The 23,723-nt window shown below is 37.4% G+C and overlaps 1 protein-coding gene across 5 annotated transcripts in view; it reads left to right on the forward strand.

Moving 5' to 3' along the window:
* Nucleotides 1-8,881, forward strand: part of LOC111861663 (tyrosine-protein kinase Fer) — a 51,852-nt gene extending 42,971 nt beyond the window's left edge. For all 5 annotated transcript variants that reach the window (XM_023846414.2, XM_023846413.2, XM_023846417.2 and 2 more), the window contains 4 exons: nucleotides 742-894; nucleotides 2,530-2,652; nucleotides 3,970-4,092; nucleotides 7,146-8,881. In XM_023846414.2, the coding sequence (XP_023702182.2) occupies nucleotides 742-894; nucleotides 2,530-2,652; nucleotides 3,970-4,092; nucleotides 7,146-7,288 (542 nt within the window). In that variant the 3' untranslated portion in view covers nucleotides 7,289-8,881. The remainder of the gene's footprint in view (nucleotides 1-741; nucleotides 895-2,529; nucleotides 2,653-3,969; nucleotides 4,093-7,145) is intronic.
* Nucleotides 8,882-23,723: the final 14,842 nt, after the last annotated feature.

Raw genomic sequence — 23,723 nt, forward strand, 5'->3', positions numbered from 1 at the left:
AATTTGGGAATTTTTTACTTGGAATCAGTCTAAAAATTTTTACACATTTTATAAAGTCTGTAAATTACAATATCTGATTCTACATTCTTTCTAGAAAAAAAAACAGCGTTTATTTCGTTTGTTTATCACAGAAATTGCAGAAATAGGAGCAAATTTGGTAAATGATTGCAGTTTTTATGGATTTATAATCGCGGGTATTTAAATTAATTCCGTACCGCTGCCCATAACGGAATTTAAATGCCCGTAGGATAAAGGTTAATTGAACTAATAACTGCATAGCTTCACCTCTTTGCACTAGGCTATATCATTTCAGCGATTATGATTAATGAAAATACGTGAGGAAAATTGTTCTGGCTACCATATGGTCCTCAGAACAGGTGGGGTAAACTTTTTCTGTGACCCTACGTTTAGGAGGAGATGGAAGATTGTTCCTCTCTTTTATTTTCTTCTTCCATCTGCTCCCCCTGTCCGCCATGTGGATGAGAGAGGGAACTGTCCAAACCCCTCTTAAAGTCATTAATCCAGAAGATGGCAACTGAAAGGTTCGCTTAACATTCCATACAGCCTAGTTCGAAAAGCAAAAGCCACAAAAACCTAAGGCCCAAAACTAGTGACTGTTGTTATGGTATAGTCAAGTGCATGTTACTCCATAATGATATCACTGATAAAGGAATTCATATAGTGTCACTGACATTTACGCCATAGCAGTGCTGAAAATGTTGGGGTGTAATTTTTGGTTAGGAGGTTCCTTGCTCACATTTCTGCGGAACCGTGCTGGAAGTTTAACGCAGAAACAACTGCTGGGAATGTGTCGAGATGCAGGTGCTGGAATGCGCTATCTTGAGTCAAAGAACTGTATCCACCGAGACTTAGCTGCTCGAAATTGTCTAGTCGGTAAGTTACATATGTACCTAGAACCAGTCATGATTAGTCCTTTCTGACAAACCATCAGATAGTTTGATAATGGGAGTTACTTTTGGGCCATGAAGGCTTCAAATTGCCAAAACTGAATAGTGAAAACTATGATATGTATGTACTGGCCGTCTTGTAGTGCACTCAATTTCACATGCCACTTCACTACATGTTTCGGCAATGTTATGCCATCCTCAGGTGCGTTATTTACGCTAAGCTATTGCATTGCTTGCCATCATGTGTCATTCATAAAATTTGTACATACTAACACTTGTTAAGATTTATCATCTTATGCTTCTTAATTCAAACTCACGTATGGTTCTTCCACTATGGGAGTCGTTTTTCCTATATTTTGTGTATACTGTGTCTTGTTACGTGTCCTTCCTTTTTGTGAACATTACAACGCTCGCAGCCAAAAAGGATGGACACGTAACAAGACACAGTATACACAAAATATAGGAAAAACGACTCCCATAGTGGAAGAACCATACAATACGCGAGTTTGAATTAAGAAGCATAAGATGATAAATCTTAACAAGTGTTAGTATGTACAAATTTTATGAATGACACATGATGGCAAGCAATGCAATAGCTTAGCGTAAATAACGCACCTGAGGATGGCACAATGTTGCCGAAACATGTAGTGAAGTGACATGTGAAATTGAGTGCACTACAAGATGGCCAGTACATACATATCATGGACGAGAATCAGTGCAACAGGATGCTAAAATACAACATTAGTGGAAAACTATTTAACAAAAATTCTTGGATATACTGTATGCAAAGTTCACATTTTAATTTAGAGTCTGTTGTCACCAGTTACTCACTCTTTCATTCCTAAAATTGTAATAATGGAGTTTTCATTTCTATCAGTTTTACCATTCATCCATTGATCATTGCTGGTCTGCACAGATTATTGGTGCACTGTCTCTTATTAATGACCTTTTACCAATTTAAATTAAGGTATCAGGTCAGACCCTAAAGACATTCTGATCTTGATGTATCAGCTAATGTCCCTTCGTTCGGCAATGATTTTAAATGAAAAAACAGAAACTCCACATTTTAATAGTGTGTACACACACACACACACACCTCTCTCTCTCTACACAATGGCACATCCTGTTAGACTGCCAATTAATTGTAGTTGGCTGCTGGCTCATTGGGGTCTTGCTGGGGATCCAGTAGAGATGGACTTCTCGTAGGGTTATATGGACATGGTGAAAACTGTCGTAAACCAGACAGGGAATGAAATTAACTATTGGTAAATGAGACTTTAATTTCAAAATTTAAGGCACAGTTATCCATACCATGTCACCACATTGCATTCAAGGATGATCATGTTTTCATAATATATATTGCTGAAAATTTTATCAACAAACATTTTCATCTAAATGTTTATCAAGGAATTTTGTGGTGGTGTGGGTTGGAATGAATTTCTTGATGCCCTGTGTATACGCACCAAATTACATATGCAATTGGTAGCCTTTTTTAACATAAAAATTAACTCGATAGAAGTTGCATTTTTTTTTTTTTAATTATTCAAACTACATAGCATTTCAGAATGTTACATGAAATAAAACTGCTAATGCTGCCACCTGCTGCTGATCTTTTTTTAAGGTTATGAAAACAGTGTGAAGATATCAGATTTTGGAATGTCACGAGAAGAAGAGGAATACATAGTATCAGATGGCATGAAACAGATTCCCATTAAATGGACAGCCCCTGAAGCATTAAATTTTGGTAAGTATAGATATTGATAGGTATTCCTGTTACAGAGATTGTATTCTGTACCATATTTATTATACGAGTTCCAGATTACAGCTGTTGTGATATTGGACAACATTCATTCTGAGTTGTAAACAGATTGATTCAGTTTACTATTAACTTGCAGACTTGGCCAAACACTACAAAATATTGCAGTGATGAAGTTTGTAGTGGCTTCATTACAGTGTTTCTACTCGTCTTAATGTTCTGTTATAGTCTAGACAGGAGATTTATGCTATCTCTAAGCAGGTTGATAAGAGGGTATTGAAACATGAATTGTTCAGAGAGACTTTAAATTAGAATGGGGTGGGAAGAGTTTTAAATATTTATGAGTAGTATAGCCAGACTTTGTGTAGCTGAGAAACTGTATGTGAAACAACAATACACACAAAGTTTGTAAATGAAATTCCACTTATTTCGAAACATTATGATAACAGCAACATAAAAGGTTCTTTAGAATATCAGTGTTAGAAGGCAACACTAAAACAGTTCTGAGCTGGGACTACATGAAGCCTCATTACAGTGCATGTGAGATGTATTTCATAATTGTCAAACATGGGTTGGGAAAGCAACCTTACATCGTTTGTGTATACAACATTTTTCTACACATGGAATATAGAAAGTTTGTTTGAAATGAAAGAAGTCTTTGCATCATGTTATATTTGTAATATATAATAATACATAGTTTGAGATAAAAATTAATTTGCATTGAAATGGGGCATATGTAGTGCTGAGATGAAGAGGTATGTCAGGAACAAAAGTTCAGAATTGCTGATGCTTGAGTGCTGCAAAACTCTCTTCAGAGAGTCTCTGATGATAAGTGGAGAGATATTTTACATGTTGAGTTTAATTTAAAATAAATGCCTTCATGTATTTGTGTGGTTCCATGATAGCTTTTCATTTATGAGAATTACGAATGGCGTAAAATGGCAGGGTACTTCTCTTTTCCATAAATGTCCCTGAGTACAGAAGTGTTCAGAGCAGGAACAGGGTTCATGTTATAGACAGAGTTAACCCTGCAAAAATTATGATCCCAGTTTGTTCTGTTTCAAAGCAATTTCTCTTGATAGAATAATAAGATTTTCATTGAGTTTCTTATGAACAATCTCCGGAACGTTTGCATGAGAATCTGCGTAGGAGAAAATATTGTAGTGGAATTGAGCATCAAGATGAGTCAGCCTTGCCATTGGTAGGCATTTACTCTTTAAATTATGGAGTTTTGAATGAAGATTTGACTGGAACTGCTTACATTCAGTGTGTTGTGACATGCCTGATTTGTCCCTGGTCATCCAGGCAAATATACATCCCTGTGTGATGTGTGGAGCTATGGGGTGCTGGCATGGGAGATATTCTCACATGGAGGGACACCATACAATGGACTTAGTAACTCCAAAGCTAGAGAAAAAATAGACTCTGGTAAGTGAGAAATACAAATAATTGGTTGTAACATGATGAGTCTTTATAGCTATGAAAGTATTGTGTGATCTTTTTCTTTCTTAAGGCACTGTTAAAAATCAAGTCACAGATATTATTCAGTTTTGAGTTTCATTTGAAGGTTTGTTATGGTTGTCATAAGTGTTATCATAATAAACATGAGCATACCTTTCAGTGATAGTTACCATTGTATTTAATAAGAGGAACAAGTGTATGTTCCCAGACTTTACAATTTAATTATCATATTAAAATTGAAGGTGTACAGGGTGTACAGTATGTCATCTGTTGGCATGTACTACAGGCAATCAAATGATAAAGCATGTCCTATTTGGTAAAGTTTCATAAAAGCTTAATTGTTATGCCTCAGATAATCATTAATGAATATTAAGAAGAATACTACCTTTTTGGGTGTGGTGCAGTGTAATCTGGTAGAAGTTCACCGATGTTTTGAGGAACATACTGTTTCCATATTCTTGGCCAGCTGCTTGTTGGTTACTGCTTCCTTGGCTTATTCTTTGACCCTGGAGATGGGGGAGCCATGTTCCTCCAAAATGCTGGTGGAGCTCTACTAGACTACATGGCATTATGTTCAGGAAAATAGTACACTTCTTAGTCACCACTGTGACATTTATTGGTCTTCATATTTTTTCTGCTGTGTCTATACCTGAACAGAAATTGGGTGTGGTTTTATTTTACATTGCTAAAGTGTCATGGGGCTGGTCACGGTAGCCGAGCAGTCTAAGGCATGTACTGTCTCCGCTCACTTGGAAACCAGGATCGTGGGTTCGAATCCCACTCAGGGCATGGATGTTTAGTTTGTGTACAGGTAGAGGCCTTGCGATGAGCTGATCACCCGCCCAAGGAGTCCTACCGAATGTGTAAGATCTAGAAAAACCGAAGTGAACGTAGAAGTTCATGGAGGTAGGCCTAGGCTCACTGGGGCTGTAGTGCCAAAGGAAAAAAAAAATGTGTCATGATTAAAAAGTACCATCACTACTGATTTTTATTTTATCTGTTTAAAGTTAAAATCTGAATGTAAAATTTTTCATGAGAATTTAGTTGTGAAGACATGTCCACTTATACTTTTCCCTTTTTATGAGTGATCATTTAGAATTACAGTCAACTCTCGATTATCCGGGGGCGGATTAACCAGTTTGCGGCTTAGCCGGGGCTAATGAGGCTTTTTTGAGGCTTATATGTTGTTTAATATTCATTCACTTTTGTTTCACGTGGTGAGTTGTAACACTATTTTCACACTAGTGTGAACCGAGCTCTGCATTCTTTGGTCCCATTATGCTAACACAATGTTCTAGGGTAGGGGTGAAAGAATGCAAGGATTTGTGGAAAGTTTCAAGGACAGATACATCGCCCCAGTTAGTATTTTTGTATCGATCTTCAAGTGCGTTAGCAAAATGTCAGCGTGTAAAAGGAAGCATGTTGTGTTAAGTATTCAACAGAAACTTGAATTTATCAATCAGTTGGGGAAAAGAGGTGTAGTTAAACAATTAGCAATGCAATACGGTATTGGAGAACAAACTGTTCGTGATTTGAAAAAACAAAAGAATCAGTTAATTTCCTTTGCTTCATCTTCTGCTTCAAGTGGAATGAAGAAGAGAAAAACCATGAAAAAATCAACATATGATGATCTCGACAAAGCAATGCTGATCTGGTTTAATCAACTAAGGGCACAAGGAACAACAATAACAGGAGCAGTTTGTGCTAAACAAGCTTCTTCCGGTTGGCTAACACGTTTCAAGCAGCGTCGTGGAATACAAGAAATTAGTATTCAAGGTGAGAAATTGTCAGGGGACTTGTCATCATCAGTTCAATTTTGCACCGATTTTGATAGTTTCGTGAAAAGTGAAAATCTGCTGTCAGAACAGATCTATAATGCCGATGAAACGGGTCTTTATTGGAAATGCTTGCCAACCAGAACTTTGGCATTTCAAAATGAAAGACAGGCTCCAGGTCACAAATCCAGTAAGGAGAGACTGACAGTCTTGTGCTGTTCTAATGCATCAGGAACACACAAACTAACACCAGTAGTTATCGGCAAAGCAAAAAGACCACCCTTTTTTAAAGGAACAGTAGCTCCAAGTCTGCCTATCCATTATTTTAATCAGAAAGGAGCTTGGATGAATAGAGCGATATTTAAAGACTGGTTTGAATTTAAATTTGTGCCTCAAGTTCGTGACCATCTAAAATCCCAAGGCCTACCTGAGGAAGCTATGCTCCTCATTGACAATGCACCCTCACATCCTAATGAAAGTCTTCTGAGGTCAGATGATGGAAATATTTTTGTGAAATACTTTCCTCCTAATGTTACCACACTTATCCAACCAATGGATCAAGGAGTTATCTCAAGTATGAAGAGAATCTACAGATCAAATTTGCTACAAAAGTACATCGATGAAGGCAATGATCTGATGTGTTTCTCGAAGTCTTTTTCAATATTAGATGCCATATACAAGATTTCAGCAGCATGGGATACAGTAAAGCCGTATGTATTGAAAAATTCATGGAAGAAACTGATGCCTTTCATCACTAATGAAGATGACAAAATCCATGGATTCACTGGATTCAGTGAAAATGAAATAGCCATAGAATTGACAAAATTAGCTAACCAAGTTCATGGTGGTGAAGAAGTCAATGAGGAAAATATAAGAGAGTGGTTTGACTGTGACTCNTAGGCCATGAGATGACATAAAAATGAGGTTGAATAAATTTAAATACAGGTAGGCCTATAGTATTATGAAGGTACAGTATTACAGTACTACTTTTAATAAAATTAGTCTTAACTGGGTTTTTGATTAACCGTGATTTCCATCCCCACCATTATCCCAGATAATCGAGAGTTGACTCAACAGAGTCCCATGTTGCATATCAATTTAGTGTAATTAAAAACAAAACTTATATAGTGTTGACATCTTCATGTACTAAATCAAAGTCATAGTAACAGAATTATTGCTTGTCTTCCACTTCATTGGTCCTAACCATGAGAAATAACAACAGAAAATTTTTTGTACTTTTTACAGGTTACCGGATGCCTGCACCAGAAGGCACACCAGATGAAATGTATCATCTCATGTTGAGGTGCTGGGAATATGAACCAGAAAATCGTCCACATTTCGACCAAATCTATTTAGTGGTGGACACACTTTATGGTACCCATAGATAGTACTAATTCTGCAAACCCACCAGCCTGTCTTCTCTTCCAATACTTTGGATCCTTTTTTTTTTAGATTCACAACAGAAATTTTTAATTCTTTATTAAGTGTGTTGTGCAGAAAGAGCATACTTAATTTCATGCAGTATTTCTGTGTGACATCTCCTATGTCATACATAGAAAATGCCTTCCAAACCAATATTACATATTCATTTATTTGCATGAACAAGAGAAATTTGCAAAATCCAGAAATACTTGCCCATACTTAGAAATACTGCTCAAAAGTTAAAACTTTGTGAAAAGATAAAGGTTATACAGAGACAGTCACTTTTGTTTCTAACTTAGCAGTAGTACTTTTTGCATAATATGTCATGGATCGTGCAAAATTGAACTTCTTGGAGACTATGTGTTATCTCAGGTTGAATACAGTGTGTGTTGAAGCACATAATAGGATGCATAATTATTATTATTAGATGGTTAACAGAATTATCCATTTCTGTTTGATATCTTGTGGCATTGTTATAAAGTTCAGTGTATGGGTGCCTTTTCTGCAGGCACACATTTTGTCTTTAGTGTGGAAGTCCCTTATTGAAATACAGAACAGAACATGCAGCTGAGCTGTATCAGTTAGGACCTCTACATTATTTGACAATCTGAGTGAATATTTTTTGATTATGTATTTTGTTAAATACTCACCAAATGGAAAGCTATTTCAAATGAGGAAATAACAGTTGTAATGACTTTAATATTTTGCTTTACATATTTATTTTGTACACAAGAAGGCATTTTTATAGATATTTGATAATATTTTAATGAGCATGAAGAATGAGTGTATGAAATATATGAAACGTACATCTTCCATCTTGCCCCATGTGCCCATATTTCTGTTTTGCATGTTAGCTGTGCAAGAACTGTGACTAGATGCAGGAAATTAGCAACTTCATCTAAAATAATATTCCATACTCTTAAAATTTAAAATCACCATTATTACATTAAAAAAATAGTTCCATTGATTCAGTAGAAAGCTCAGTGTTTACATCTGTTAGTGTGCACATTAATTGAAAATAATATTACTTGTAATATTGTATTTCAGCATCCCATTGTATTGAGGCATCATTCTACTTTTTACTAAGGTATCCATCAGTAATACAACTTTAAAAAGACATTAGGAATATGTTGTTCATTAAAAATGCATTTTAATACTATGACAGTTCAAATCAATAAAATGCCCATAGGCCTTTACCTAGTACATATATTTACACATGAATGTGTAATGTACAAGTGAATGTTCACTTGTAAAGAGGCCTACAGGCATTTTATTGATTTGAACTGTCATAGTATTAAAATGCATTTTTAGTGAACAGCATATTCCTAAAGTCTTTTTAAAGTTGTATTATTGATGGATACATTAGTAAAAAATGGAATATTACTCATAGTTTAAATTGTAAAATACTGAAGATATTGTTGTCCCTGTGTGTAAGCATAATCCCATGAACTTGTGTGAGGAAGTGGAGGAATATTTTCACACATTTTTAACCTCAGCACTAGATGCAAGAGGGGGTACATGGTTGCATAGTTGGTTGAGGTACTATGCTACAAGCTGGAAGGTTGAGGGTTGAAGTCCTGATGAGGTGGATTTTTTCAATTTATCTAATCCTTCCAGCCCCACTTTGGCCCTGGGGTCAGCTCAGCCTCTAACAGAAATGAATACCAGGAATCTTCCTGGGGTGTAAAGGGTGGCCGGTGCATAAGGCTGACAACCTTACTGCCATCTGTGAGCCAATTGTCTAGAAAATGTGGGAACCTTGCCATGAAACAAGACCTCGAGTATTCTTGCAACTTCGCGTTATTACTCTTCATTGTAACTATAACACAGAACGTTTTAACAAGTAATTTCACAGTCGGTCCTTCCATGTTAACAACTCTCACTAGAATGTTGAACTGTCCATCTCTCCAAGCTGGCCAACTGGCTTCTCTCAACACACACAGCCATGCTCGGTCCTCAGCTGGCTTATTATACTGTTGCCTGTTGCCTGTTGCCCTAGCAGCGGTAGCAGCGTCCGCTATTACATCATAGCAGGGAAGTTTTGCCTAACACAGCTCCTCTACTGTTGCATCACCGCAGGGCAATGTTACTGGCAATGCATGCGTTATCACGTCTTGCTGAGTCCACAATTCCCAACAAACCTCAACCTCTCACAACCCTATGGGCCTCCACAGGGATAACTTTACCTTTACTAGATACAAGCAAGCAGTCGGTTTTGTATTCTTGCCATTTTACACCTGTGGAAGGAGTGCAGTGTAGCCATTGGATAGGTAGGTGGGCGGGCCCTAGAGCCAGTCTGCCAAAGATAACTTTTGTCCTTGCCAAGAAATAAACCCCAGTTATTAACTGACTGAGATTATTGGGCTCTGAATTCAAAGATGTTAGTAGAATTTTGTTCCATACCTTCATTAATCATTAATTTGTTAGTATGTGCTAAGTGTACATGTTGCAGAACTATCTCTTGATGAACTGGTCAGCATTCAGGAGTAAGATGGTGGATGAATACAGAATGTATGATTGTGACCACCATGTAAGACACACTGTCATACTGAATGGTGCTAAAAAATCCAGCTTTGGACAACACTAATAGAAATAAGGATGCAGGCTCGCCTTTGAAACTTTTCTATTCTAACTTAGAGAATAGCATAATGTGTTACTTCTGTTTGAACAACAAACCAAGGCTACACTAAGGAATTCTGAGATATAAATTTCTAAGTTAATTGCAGCTATAATTATATGAAATGTTTTTATAATTGCTAGTCTTTCATGTGAGTTATGTACCTTGTTCTCTTTTCTCTTCTCATGGTTAACTCCGTAACTGACTGACTCCATGGAGCTGCATCCTTCTCAAGAAGCCGCCAGTCACTCAGCTACTCAAGAATTTCCGAACATTTTATGAAACTCGAAGGTTCATTACCATGTTCACAAGAGCCCTCAACTGGTCTCTATCCTTAGCCAGATTTATCCAGCCCATTCCACCCCATTCTGGTTTTGTAAGATCCATTTTGATATTATCCTCCCACCTACATTTATGTCTTCCTAGTCTTTTTTTCCTATATATGTAGATGAATGTATTGGAGATCATCAGTGCATATTTCAGTATAGCGGATTAGCTGCTGATTAGATATTCTGTAGTAACTATAGGATTCTGACGATGGTGTATAACACACTGATATATTGGGTTTCTGGACTTTATCCATCGTCCTGGTTTTTAAGATAACAAATAAAAACGCGACGTTTCGGAAACTGGATCTGTTTCCGTCCTCAGGTGAAGGAAAAGGGAAACACCTATTCTATTGAGGCTAGCTCTTTCTAACGGACCCAGCAGAACAGGTGTTTCCCTTTTCCTTCACCTGAGGACGGAAACAGATCCAGTTTCCGAAACGTCGCGTTTTTATTTGTTATCTTAAAAACCAGGACGATGGATAAAGTCCAGAAACCCAATACATCAGTAGATATTCTGTATTTATCAGAAGCTGTAGGAAAAAATTGGAATTCAGTAGGACAGTACATGCACTACTTACCAACTTCATTGAATACCTTATACTCATGAAACTTGTGAAGGTAATTAACATGTGTTCAAGGTAAATCTGTAGTAAATTCCATATAGGTATAAATGTGTCCAATACATTTCCTACACAGACCAGGCTAGGTTTTGGACATGCATACGATGCAGGACATGAAAAAGGAACCCATCCTGCAGATGGGGTTTGATAAAATGATACCAAAACACATGCATGATAAACCATTCATGATCAGATTCCCTTATAGAAGCGAATGGAAGGAGGGGTTTCAGCCCATCAGAAATGGGGGACTAATCTGGTACACAGATGGTTCCAAGACAAAGACACTGGAGTTGCGATGTATTGCCATGGTACAGGGAAAAAAACTTAGTTTTAGCCTTGGGAAGTACACAAAGAGTATTCCAGGCAGAAGTGCATTACATTAAGGCATGCACAGTTGAGAATTTAGATAGAAACTACAAAAACAGAAACATCTACATTCTGTCAGTCAAGCTGCAATTAAAGCTCTTGGCAAATACCAGATCACCTCAAAACTGGCCTGGGACTGCCATCAATCCCTCACACAACTTGCCAAACATAACAGAGTTCAGCTGATATGGGTGTCAGGTTGTGACGGTATTGTTGGTAATGAAACAGCAGATCAGTTGGCAAGAACGGGATCTGAACATTTGTTCATAGGACCCGAACAAGCTTGCGGCATCTCAGTAGGAGTTGGAAAGAAAGCAGGCAGGACTGGATGAACAGAAATCACAAAAAGCATTGGGATTCTGTAACCCGACTCAGACAGGCAAAGGGACTTATACCAGGTCCCTCTGCCAGAAGAATGAAGGATCTGTTAAAATTAAGCATAGACCAGTTAAGATGGGCAGTAGAACTATGTACAGGACACTATCAACTGAAAGGACAACTTTTCAAACTGGGACTAACAGCTGACCCCACTTGTGAACTTGCCTAGAAGAAGATGAATCAGCCATACATATTGTCACACGTTGGGTATGTAACGCAACAAGTAACTTCACACTGTCTTGAATGTGGCGAATTTATTCCACATTAGCTCTTACATTTACATAATTCACAGTTTCACAAATACTTCTCCTATAGTCATTTCCATTCACTTGATACAGCTCGACTCGGCGACTGCTAGACTGCAACTGACTGGTTACTCCCTCTTACTGACGAATACTCCTATTATGTAGCTTCTGCACTGACAACACAGAAAACAGTTACGTGATAGCTACCACTGTTGTGTGACGTCATGTTTACCGATTGCCAAGCAACAGTCTCTGCACAGAGTAGCCTGTTGCCGCATAGTAACCGCGGTGTCCCCTGGTACATCATCGCGGGGGAGGGGGTGTCCTGCATAGTGCAAATACGTCACACTGCTCCCTCCTTAAGGCTGTTCATCCCGAACAGCCTAACAGTACATCCCCGTTCCTTTTCTTCTAAGGCTGTGCTTGCTGTGTCTCCTGTTGTTTCGGCTACTTCTCTTGCAGCGACTATTCTCTGGCCGTTACATCCTCCGCTCCCTTCTTAGGATTGTTCGTCCTGAGCAATACCATGGTCCAGCGTTCGTCAATGCGTTATTTCACATTCGCTCATCACTTTCATTTTCCCTTCATGCTGGGGAGGCTGGTGTTTCTGCATTACTGGTTCCTCCTCTGCTTGCAGTCTCCTTTTCTTTTGGGGGGGGGGTGAAGGGGCCCACACCTCCACAAGGTCCATTTCCTCATTTTCGGTAACCCATTGGAAGTTCCAACTACATGTTCCATGATCTTTTCACCGAAAATCTCATATATGTCCTTTTTGCATATTCCCTTGATGTGCTCTCTTTCCTTGGCTCTACCCCTCGATGCTGTTCATGGTTGGGTCCTTTATTTGTTTGTTGTCTTGTAGTCTCTGTCCCTTATGCCATTGTTGCATTCATGTTACTTCCAACATCTATTCTCCATTTTTTTATTTGTTTCATTCTGGTCCGTCACACTAACAATTACAAATATAAATCACTCCGTCCAATGTGACCTGTAAGTTTTTTACTACATGAAAACTTAACACCCTTACATGTTTCGGTCTCTGTGGACCATCTTCAGAGGGCAAACATCACTACAAATAGGAAACCGCCATCACATAAGTTGTTTAGACGTAAAGTACGCACCCTTATATGCTACAATACATAGTACACAAAATAGAACATTTCACAAACACAGCAGTTTCCTGGGAATGTAAAGTTTTTTAAAAAATTGTATAAAATTTCTTAATGCTAATTAAAAATTTTTTGTATTGTCAATAATTAAAATTCGTAAACCATGCAGGCTCGTGTTCATCCTCCCATCGTCCCTCTTATATGGGGCAGATATTGTGCCACCTGGCTATCTTTGATGTGGAGGTTCTATATATCGTCCAGGGTTTGCTTGTGGCTGCTGTGCTGTTTTCACTCGATACAACTCGACCCAGCGACTGCTAGACTGCGACTGACTGGTTACTCCCTCTTACTGACGAATACTCCTATTATGTAGCTTCTGCACTGACAACACAGAAAACAGTTACGTGATAGCTACCACTGTTGTGTGACGTCATGTTTACTGATTGTCAAGCAACAGTCTCTGCACAGAGTAGCCTGTTGCCACATAGTAACCGCGATGTCCCCTGTTACGTCATCGCGGGGGAGGGGGTTCCATTTGTTCCATTTATCTATTCTCCATTTTTTCAGGGTTTCTTGTTCAATGTTGTTTTCATTTTGCCCCATACATCTTTGTCCTGCACAGCGTGTAATCTTTATTCCAGTTGCGGTCATTTCTTTCCGTGGTCCACAATTTCTTTGGGTCAAAATTTCCTTGAAGATGTTCCTCTTGTGCCATGCCACTGTTGCACAACGGTACACCTTCCTGCAGGCAGCAGCCAACTTCATCTGGGATCCAATCTCCTCGGGGCAGTTCCTTTGGCTCTCCACGTCACCCTGCAGCTTGCTTTTTGCCCCTATGCCACTACTTCCATCCTTTGACCAGTTTCACTATGGCGTCTTCTACAGGGATCTCTCCTTCTTCTGCCGTCTCAGGTTTCCTGTCCACTGAGGTTAGCTTTTCTTCTCCTAGACGTGCCTACATCTTTTGGCAGGACATCGTCTCTTCTTCTTCTTCATTAGGAATCTTCTGTCACTTCACTACATCCTCTTTCTCTATTGGATTTATCTCCATTGCATCTTGGCAAGCTGTCATCTCTTCCTGCCAGGCATTGATATTGGCTTTCAACCTCTTGTCTTGCATGGCAGCCATCCTTGCTTCAATGGCTCTCGTTTCTGCTAGGAAGGCTTCTATTTCTGCTGCCATCTCTTATCGCCAGGCTTCAATTTCCTCTCGCAGTTTTCTTGGCTGACTCTCCACTCCTCTCGGCCAGTCTCTGTTTTGGCCGGCCTCCATCTTAGCTTGATTAGCATCCATCTTTTTCAGAATTTCGATTATTTGTTCCATTTTCGTATGTCAACACTGTAAACACACACTTCAGTCAATGAGCTCCTACGAAATTGTGGCTTGTTTAAAGTTGTAAACAATTCTGACACCAATTTGTCACGTGACAAGTAACTTCACGCCATCTTGGATGTAGCGAATTTATTCCACATTAGCTCTTACATTTACATAATTCACAGTTTCACAAATACTTCTCCTATAGTCATTTCCATTCACTCAATACAACTCAACTCGGCGACTGCTAGACTGCAACTGACTGGTTACTCCCTCTCACTGACGAATACTCATGTTATGTAGCTTCCGCACTGACAACACAGAAAACAGTTACATGATAGCTACCACTGTTGCGTGACATCATGTTTACCAATTGCCAAGCAACAGTCTCTGCACGGAGTCGCCTGTTGTCATGTAGTAACCGCGGTGTCCCCTGTTACGTCACTGTGGGAAGTGCTGTTATGTCACCACATGGGAGGGGGGTGTCCTGCATAGTGCATTTATGTCACAATATCCTGTGTGATTCTGAGGCCATAGCTTATTTAAGATTCTGTCACTTGGTCCAGTTTTTTTATGGAACCAAGTTACAATTATGACACCCCCCATAAACAAAATCATGCATTTCATTTGATCTGTAGGGTTGATAAAGGGTTAAACAGAAAAAGGGGAAGCCCCATAAATCATTGAAGTTCACAGTGCAAGGGCCGGAAGGGCACACCCCTTATGCATTCATATATTCATTCAATTCATTCATACATACAGACCAACCTGAAATGAAAGAGTTCATTCTCGTTGTTTTTCAGCTTTAGAATATGCTATTAGGAAGATCCAGGAAAACTAGGACAAATTGAAATCTAATGAAAGACATAAGCTTTTGGTGTATGCTGAGGATGTTAATTTGTTGGCCAAACATGTAAATATCATTAAGAAAAACACAAGCCAAATTGGACACTGGTAAAAATGTTGGTCTAGATATAAATGCAGAGAAAACCAGGTATATGTTGATAACTTGTCACCAGAATGCAGGACCAAATTGTAATATAAAGGTAACTAATACTTCTTCATTTATTTTGGAATAAAAGTAGCAAAGGAAAATTGCATTGATGAAGAAATTAAGAGCAAATTAAATTCAGGACATGCTTGCTACCATTCAATTTAAGTCTTCCCATCTGCTATCTAAAAGTGTAAAGTTTAAAATATATAAAACTATAGTTTTGCCATGTGTTCTATATGAGGGGTCTCCCTCTGTGAAGAAAGAACATGGACTGAGGGTGTTTTGAGAACAGGATGCTGAGGAGAATATTTGCACCTGAAAAGGAGAAAATAATGGGAAACTGGAGAAAGCTACATAATGAGGAGCTTCATAATTTGTTCTTGTCAAATATTGGGATGATCACATTGAAGATGAGATAGATGGGGCATGTATCATGCATGAGATGAGAGATCTATACAAACTTCTGGTAGGAAAGGGTGAGGGAAGAAGACTGCTTGCAAATCATAGTTATAGATAGGAGGATAATATTAAAATGGATCGTAAAGAAATAGGATGGCATGGTGTGGACTGGATTCATCAGGCTGAGGGTAGGAACCAGTGGCAGGCTTTTGTGAGCACAGCAATGAACCTTCCAATCTGATAAAATTCTTGGAATTTCCTGACTACCTGAACGGGTGTTAGATTTGCTAGAAGATCTTTGCTTCCTGGAGTTGATTGGTTGGTTATGTAATCATTTCATGTGACAAATTGTTCAGATACTTTAAATGCACGTGGGTAGAACTACACAGGACCTTCCCACTTCAGAATTCAGAGCTTTCATATCTCCATTAATGCCCAGCAGGCTCAAAAAGCAATCAGTACCATGTTCAAAATTATTCTTCCTGTCACAAGGCAACACAAAAAAGCATTGTCTGTACACCTTGGAAATCAGCTTTAGCATTCATAAATAATCATTAGAGGTTTTGAAGTGTTGTACTTGCTGCATTAAAATATTGTGGCAAATAAATCCACTTAATACCATCCCAAAGACTCCATGCCCAGCAAGGAGGTGAGATTGTCCATTTTGTGGATTCTGTCACTGTGGGTGACAGGATGCAGTGAGAATATCAGCTGGCAACTATATTTGTAGTTTGCTGCCAGTATGAACTACAGCAGACTGTACACAAGAGAGGACTGAGGTGCATTCATGAGAATATCTGCACCCCTGATATAGTCATGGTGCAAACCATAGACAGACTGAATGATATTTGGCATCTTAATTGAGATTGATCTGTCCCATTACACACAGATATAAATCTGTTGTGCCCCTAAGCTATGTATCAAGAAGGTATACAAAGCCAGTGGAGGTTAAACTCTACACATTTATAAACTTAGCAGAGGATGGAGGTGTATGGGTAACTTGGCCTTTGAAGTAAGAGTCCACAGTACACATTTCATTGAAGGCAGTTTCAAATGGTCTGTTGGTTAGCATTAGTTTAAAAAATAAAATCAATGTAAAATATATGGCATTGTAATGACAGTCAATCACCTAAAGATAGCAGTAAAACACCCAAAATTATATTTATGTTATACACCTCAGACAGTGGATAATTTTCAGAGGTCTTAACTCATTTTTCTATGATCTGGTTGTGAAATAGTTAACAAAGTTTACATATGAATTTGGGGCAAGTAACCATCCATCACAGAAATTTGTAACCCTGTTTGTAGCACTGTGAGTTTATGCTGTATTAGTTGCAGAGTGTTCATAGTTTAAACAGGTGGCCACAGCAACCATCAGGGAAACAACTTCAGTCTGTTGAGTATGATTCCTCCATTTGCAGGCAATAAAGTGTGTTCAGTATATATACATATTTTTCAGTGACCTGTATAAATCATATATTTTCAGATTGTATTATATTCAGAGTAAAATTGTTACATATATTTATATTCACATAAAATAAAATATACATTTAATTTATAAAAGAGGCTTATACTTCTGATAAGAGAACCTTAATGCTGGAGGATCCATTTATGTTGAATGCAAGTAAAGGTTTCAGAAAAGTTGAAGAGATGTTAAATAAGAATGCTTTATTTTTTATATTACCGAGATTATTTTTCTGTACTGCTCTATTGAAATGTGTGCAGCATATTCTCGAAATAATGTTTCCTTGAGTAGTAGAACATATTGTTTATTGTGTAAAGAACAAATTTTTTAGGAAAAATAAAAAATTGTAGACATATGTGGTTTGCTCCACTGTCCTATGGAGTCTGATTTCTTTTAAATAAATGTGATTTGGTAAAACTTCTAGCTCTCTTAAATACTACAAAGCAAATTGGCTGAAGTTCTACCTTGTATTTGGGAAATGCGTGTTTCAGATCTTAGTCAGGACAGTGATTATCTTAACAAGGTTTAATGTGATTTGCCTCAGTCCCTCCAGGTAAATGCTAGGATAGTATCTTAAATTAGGCCATGTCCACATTCTTCCAGACACTTTCCCATTTATTACTCACTACTCTCAAATTACTTGATACTATAATCTGAATTATTGATAGCATTGTTAAACAAATTACATAGAAACAGATTCTTGAACACTGTAAATTCAACCCTATACCACTCTGAACATTTTTTTAATAATCTTTATTGACCACATGAATGAAAAGGTATGCCATATGGAATACATTGGAGTACATTATTTTCTTAATGTGTATTCTTGTATGCATCATTGAAATTAATGTTTGTTTGTTGTAGATAAAATCTTATTATTACAGTTACCATACCACTTCTAAGAGAGTAGTCACACTGAATAAAGTGAAAACTAATTTTCTCTTATATTTTATCACACCATCAAAAATGTTTCAAAAGTTGCAGATGTGAAGTATGAAGCAAATAAGAAAATTTGAACTAAAATTCATGTATAGTAGATACATGACCAGAAATAAGGTTTCCCAGTAACTGTTGAACACTTGGCTCTTATTTCATTTCCTGGTTACAAATTGAGCAGGTTGATATATCAGTGCTGTATTTGGAATTGTGGGATGTGAATCTTGCTGAGGTTACTGGTCATCCTGACAGGGTGGTTTTAATCCATGTGAATATCAGGAGAGTGCCACAGGCACTTTTTCCAAATCTTCACCAATTCACTGTCCATGGCCTAACCATCTCATTTGATGGTTAGGACCTCTGCAGTTGAAAGAGTATAATAATTTATATATGAGATCTGCAACAACTTTTGTTAATTGGTAATCAGTCTGTTGTTGCACACTGGGAAATGTCACAGCTGAAGGCGGCAGCTACAGTTGAGGGTATTTAGCCATGCAACTATTTTGAAAGGCTGTAATAAAATTTATCAGTTTGTTCTATAAAAAGAATGAGCAAGGCATAAATGCTTCCCGTTTATTAACAGTTATAATTCATCAGCACTTGTCAGTGACTCTTTAAATGTGTGGAGTGATGGAATTGAAGGATGGGCTAATTAACCATTTAATTATATATTTAAATATCTTCTACAGCTGAATGAAGCACATGCATTTATAAAGCCTTAAACAAGAAACTGGAAATAATGGTATGCACATAAGAAGTAAAAGGACATCACATTGACCTTGTGGTCTAAGGCATTAACTGCCTTCGCATGCTCGAACGCTGGGATCATGTATTTGAATCCCACTCAAGGCACAGATGTCTGTGTGCATTTATTCTATGTTTGGGTCATTTTATATGTAGGTAGCGGCCTTGCGATGGGTTGATCACCTGGCCAAGGAGTCATACTTACTGTGTATAGGATTAAGAAACTGAAAAAGCAGCCAAGGTGCAACAAAAGGACTGTAGAGCCATAGATAGATAGGGGTATGAAGTAAAGGGCAATTTGAGTCTAAATAGACAGGTAGTAAGAGCTCATGTACGAGTTCACTGCTTATTCTAGTGAAATGCCACATTTGCCTCACTTCTTTGCTACCTGGAGATGTAATGAAATGACTGTAAGTTAGGGTAGCTCTAAGTAAGTTTTAAAGTACAATGATGTATTTCTAATCAGAACCAGTTTGGTGCACAGATTTCTAGTGTTAAGTAACAGTTCTGAAACTTTTTAATGTTTACTGTAATAACATCACAATCTGCATTCTACTTGAACTGACAATCGTGTACAGTAACATGGCTCTTATGTCAACATCCAGTTCATGACTTGCATGGTGAAGTTATTCATAAGTGATTGAAGATTTGACCAGTTCCATAGAAGGCATATATAGACTTTAGCAGGAATTCCAATGTATGGGTGAAGAATCAAGTACAGCAATCCCTTGGCAACTGTAGGGATTACACACCCAAAATACACGCTTGGCACAGCTACAGTTGGCAAGGGACAGTTGTACTTTATTCTTTCACATCCCATTGTCCTTTAAGCTGCTGTAACTATCCACTCCTGTTCTAGGGCTTTCATTTATCAATTTTTCTCCATTTATTTATTTATTTATTTGTTATTCTTCAGTACACTTCATAAATAATTTTTCAAATCATTTCTGAAGTAAATGTTGTTATATGTGTGAAGTTCTGTTCCAACTACATATACAGATCAGGCTAAAGGACCTGCTTATAGTCTTCTCTCTCCATTCCTAGTTTGTTCACAATTAAAAGGTATATCAGCTTGAAATAGGAATGCTATTTTAAAATTATCAAATACAAATCTGGAGCATTTAATAAAAATGTTAAAATAATTCTGCTTTCTGAAGTTATCAATTTCATTTTTACAATTTTATGACACTAATTACACATCCCTAGTAAAAAATTACATATAAATGTTTGTTAGCATTGACATCTTGTGTTTTGCCTTGTTTAATACAAGTTGTACATAGTGTAATGCAGCATTTAGTAGTGTGTCTTGGATTTCATATGAAGTTCATGAAAGGAGACAGGTGTTTGTGAGTTATTTAAACATTTGGAATTTTCTGTCCACAGGAAATCAGTGCAGAATATGCACACTTGAAAATTCCTGTAGTGAACACAACCAAATACTGTTACCATACTTGATAACATCATGGCTCTAGTTATTTTCAGAATTTCATATTGAGCAATTCTGTACTTGGCAATAACACAGATGCCAAGGCATACAGCAGGAGACATTTTTTTATGTATCATCTTGTATATCATTTTACATTAATATTTAACCACAATTTTATGGAACCATCCAATATTGTAATGTACATATGTTATCACCATGCCATTGTTGCATATACCAGTAATTTCTTTATTAAGACTTGCCTCTTGATTGCTTCTTTGTATGTAAATAGATATTGGCATGGTGTAAATTTAAATTTAATCAAAATGGGAGAGTTTGAACACAAATGTAATATCAAAATATCCTGATGTCATGAAGAAACAATCTAGGTGCAGCATGGAAACATATTTTTTTGGCAGTGAGTAATTATTAATGCTAGCAGAGAAGGAAATACATGTACTCGTAGTATGTCAACTTTTTCCTTTTTGGCCAGGGCCCTTGTGGCTATGACTGTATTCCCGTAGGAGATGCCACAACACCTTGGTTCCTTAACTCTTCCATTTCTCAGTTAAATTTACTGTTATGCCATATTTGTGAGGGGATTTTCTGCTCATTTATCAAGAGAAAGACTGCACTTGAGAAACCTCTGCTCTGCTTGTGTTTTGTATATAATTATAACCTGAGTGTACTCAGTCAAAATCAGAATACAAGGGACAGAATTGCCCCAACTGTCCTACTGAGATGAGAGAGCAGCAGAAGTGAGTGGCTGAGATATGTTTCATCACTACATTCATTGCAGCATGTGCAGAAATAATGTAGCCATTATCATGGCCACTGTCATTCAAAATTTCTGCTTTAAATGCAAACTATACTCATGTTCCTCTGATACACTCTAGTGAAATGTGTTTCTTCCTATCATTTCTACTGCTGGCACTTACAGGATTTCCTTTTGGAATCTACTTCATATGTTAATGGACAAGTGCCTTCTCAGTAGGCTTTGAGGTTCTCAGCAGTGGTTGTGAAAAGTTCTCTCTTTTGGGATACAACACCATGCAGTCCATTGAACTGTAAACAAACTATACAGCATTATATCCCAGAAGATATAACTCATTACATGCCTTCCACCTTTGAAGAGTACTATTTTCTAAGATGTGACATTGTATAATGTGGTAGATCACTTACATTCAGAGGAACTTATTGAAAGGATTGAATAATAAACCAAGTTTTGCTTGCTGGTTTTACTCTTTGACCCTGAAGACAGAGGCAGTGTCATCCTAGAAGAGTGTACTCTTCAAAATCACCACTGTGAGAACTTCAGATCTCACATAGCCATCTCCAAACATTAATGTGAGGAACACAGGACATATCAAAAATGCACATCTTGAAATGGCTCTCAGTGGAATTAAACACAGAGTTGGCAAGAGTAAGTAAACTGCTATCTCCAGGTGAATGTGAGCCACTTGTGTTCAGTTTCACAATATGTAAAAAATTAATGTATTTAATTACAGATCACTGATAGACCAACTCCCATTTCATTGTTCAAGATAGCTGAAGAGCATGGCATTATGCCATAAGGAAAATTGGTGAGATACGTATGGATATACTTTGTTTTCTGTGAGATAAGCTAACTAAGGTCCACAGACTATTTACTAACAAAATTCAGTACATGCAGCAGTTTTATGGCTTTGTTTCTTTTAAAAGTATATCATGTCTATGGAGCAGAACCTTTACTGCTGTTTTTATTAGTCACACAACTATTTGTTTTGCCATTTAAACTGATGCCATAGTTATGTGGAGAATTATTTGTATTCTGAAACTGTTTAAGTTAATATAAGTTTATGTTTGTTTTTAAATGGTTTTTATGTGTTTATGAGTGTTTACTTCATGTTGTACAGCTTTTTATAAAATAATTCCTAATATATTATTGTTTTATTCTTTTAGAATTAGTGGAAAATTATGCTTTGTAGTAAAACAATTGTCTTAACCGTTTTAAACAATGGGAAGTTCTGTCATCTGGGTTATACCACCATGTAATTCGTCAAAAGTCAGTCAACAAACTTGTCGCATCCATCTTCATCACTGAAGAACAAGCTACACAAAAAATGAGCATTGAGCACGCTGTAAGCATGCCATGTCGGTTTACTCCATGGACTACACAGCATTACATCCCAGAACATAGAATAACAGTTGCTGTGAGAACCTCAAATCCTATCATCAAAGTGGCCAGGACATGGAGCTGACCGCCCACTTCCATCAGACACCAAGGTTATGAATGTTATCTTCACTTCCCCACATCTTTGGTAAGATAAATTCTCATCAAGGTATAGGATTCAGAGAGAGAAAATACAGATTCATTACATAAATCCAAACCATTGATGTAATTATGCAAAAAAAAAGTATAGGTTTAGTTCTACTTTAATCTTTGATTACATATCAGTCATTTTACATCATATCAGCTGACAACATTGCCTAAATTCAGTGCTTTTGGGTGTTACTTCATAGTGATGCTTTATTCATGAGTCTGTCCCTGCAGAATGACATAATACAACAAATTAAGTTCTTCGTTCCTGCTTTTTACTAAAGATTCCAAAATATAATACTTGTACACACCTATGTGAAGTTGAAGGGAGCTGCACCATTGTTAGCCCTCTCCTTTCTTAATGTCAGGAGCTAGGACAGCTCAGTGTAGTGACTAGACCAGGGGTCTCCAAACTTTTCGAACCGTGGGCCACATTAGGTAATTCAGCACTTTCAATGGGCCGGATAAAATGAGAAATTACTAACTCTAGGTATATGAGTTTTATTGAAAGCACAGAATTTCATAAACTAAATACAAAGTACGTGAGAATAAATTATCGTTATTAATGACAACAGACAGTAGCAGCAAATGCTCATATTTTCATCACATATTGTGACATGTTGCGCAAAGCGCAAAACACGTTACAATATATTAAAACAATTCATGTGAATGATGGAACTCTTTTTGCATTCTTAAAATCTGATTAAATTGAGGTTCAAATTTTGAAACGCTAATCACAAGTAGCGACTTTAAATGTCTATCTGATAAATTTGCCCTCTATTTCGATCTCATGTACTTCATCTGGGAAAAAGTTTGTTCACACAGATATGTCGTCCCAAAAATGGAGATAAATTTACAACCAAATTTCTTTAAATTTGGAAATTGCTCAGAGTTCAGAAATTTATAAAATTTGATCAAATTTCCTTCCTTGTATTTGTCTTTAATATGATAATGTTCCTGAAGTTCAATAATTTCCATTTGATTTTGACTTGGGATATCTGCAGCATCACAGTCAAGCAGATTTTGAAACAATCTAATTTCCTGAGCACTGGAATCCAAATCAACAAATCACTTCTGAAATTGTTCTTTCAAATCTGAAATGACTAAATTTGCAAACGAGGAAGGAAATTCTGCTTCACCCTTTTTATGCAACTCTGCACAG

The sequence above is a fragment of the Cryptotermes secundus genome, unplaced genomic scaffold, assembly GCF_002891405.2.
Source record: "Cryptotermes secundus unplaced genomic scaffold, Csec_1.0 scaffold43, whole genome shotgun sequence".
Classification (NCBI taxonomy): Eukaryota; Metazoa; Arthropoda; class Insecta; order Blattodea; family Kalotermitidae; genus Cryptotermes; species Cryptotermes secundus.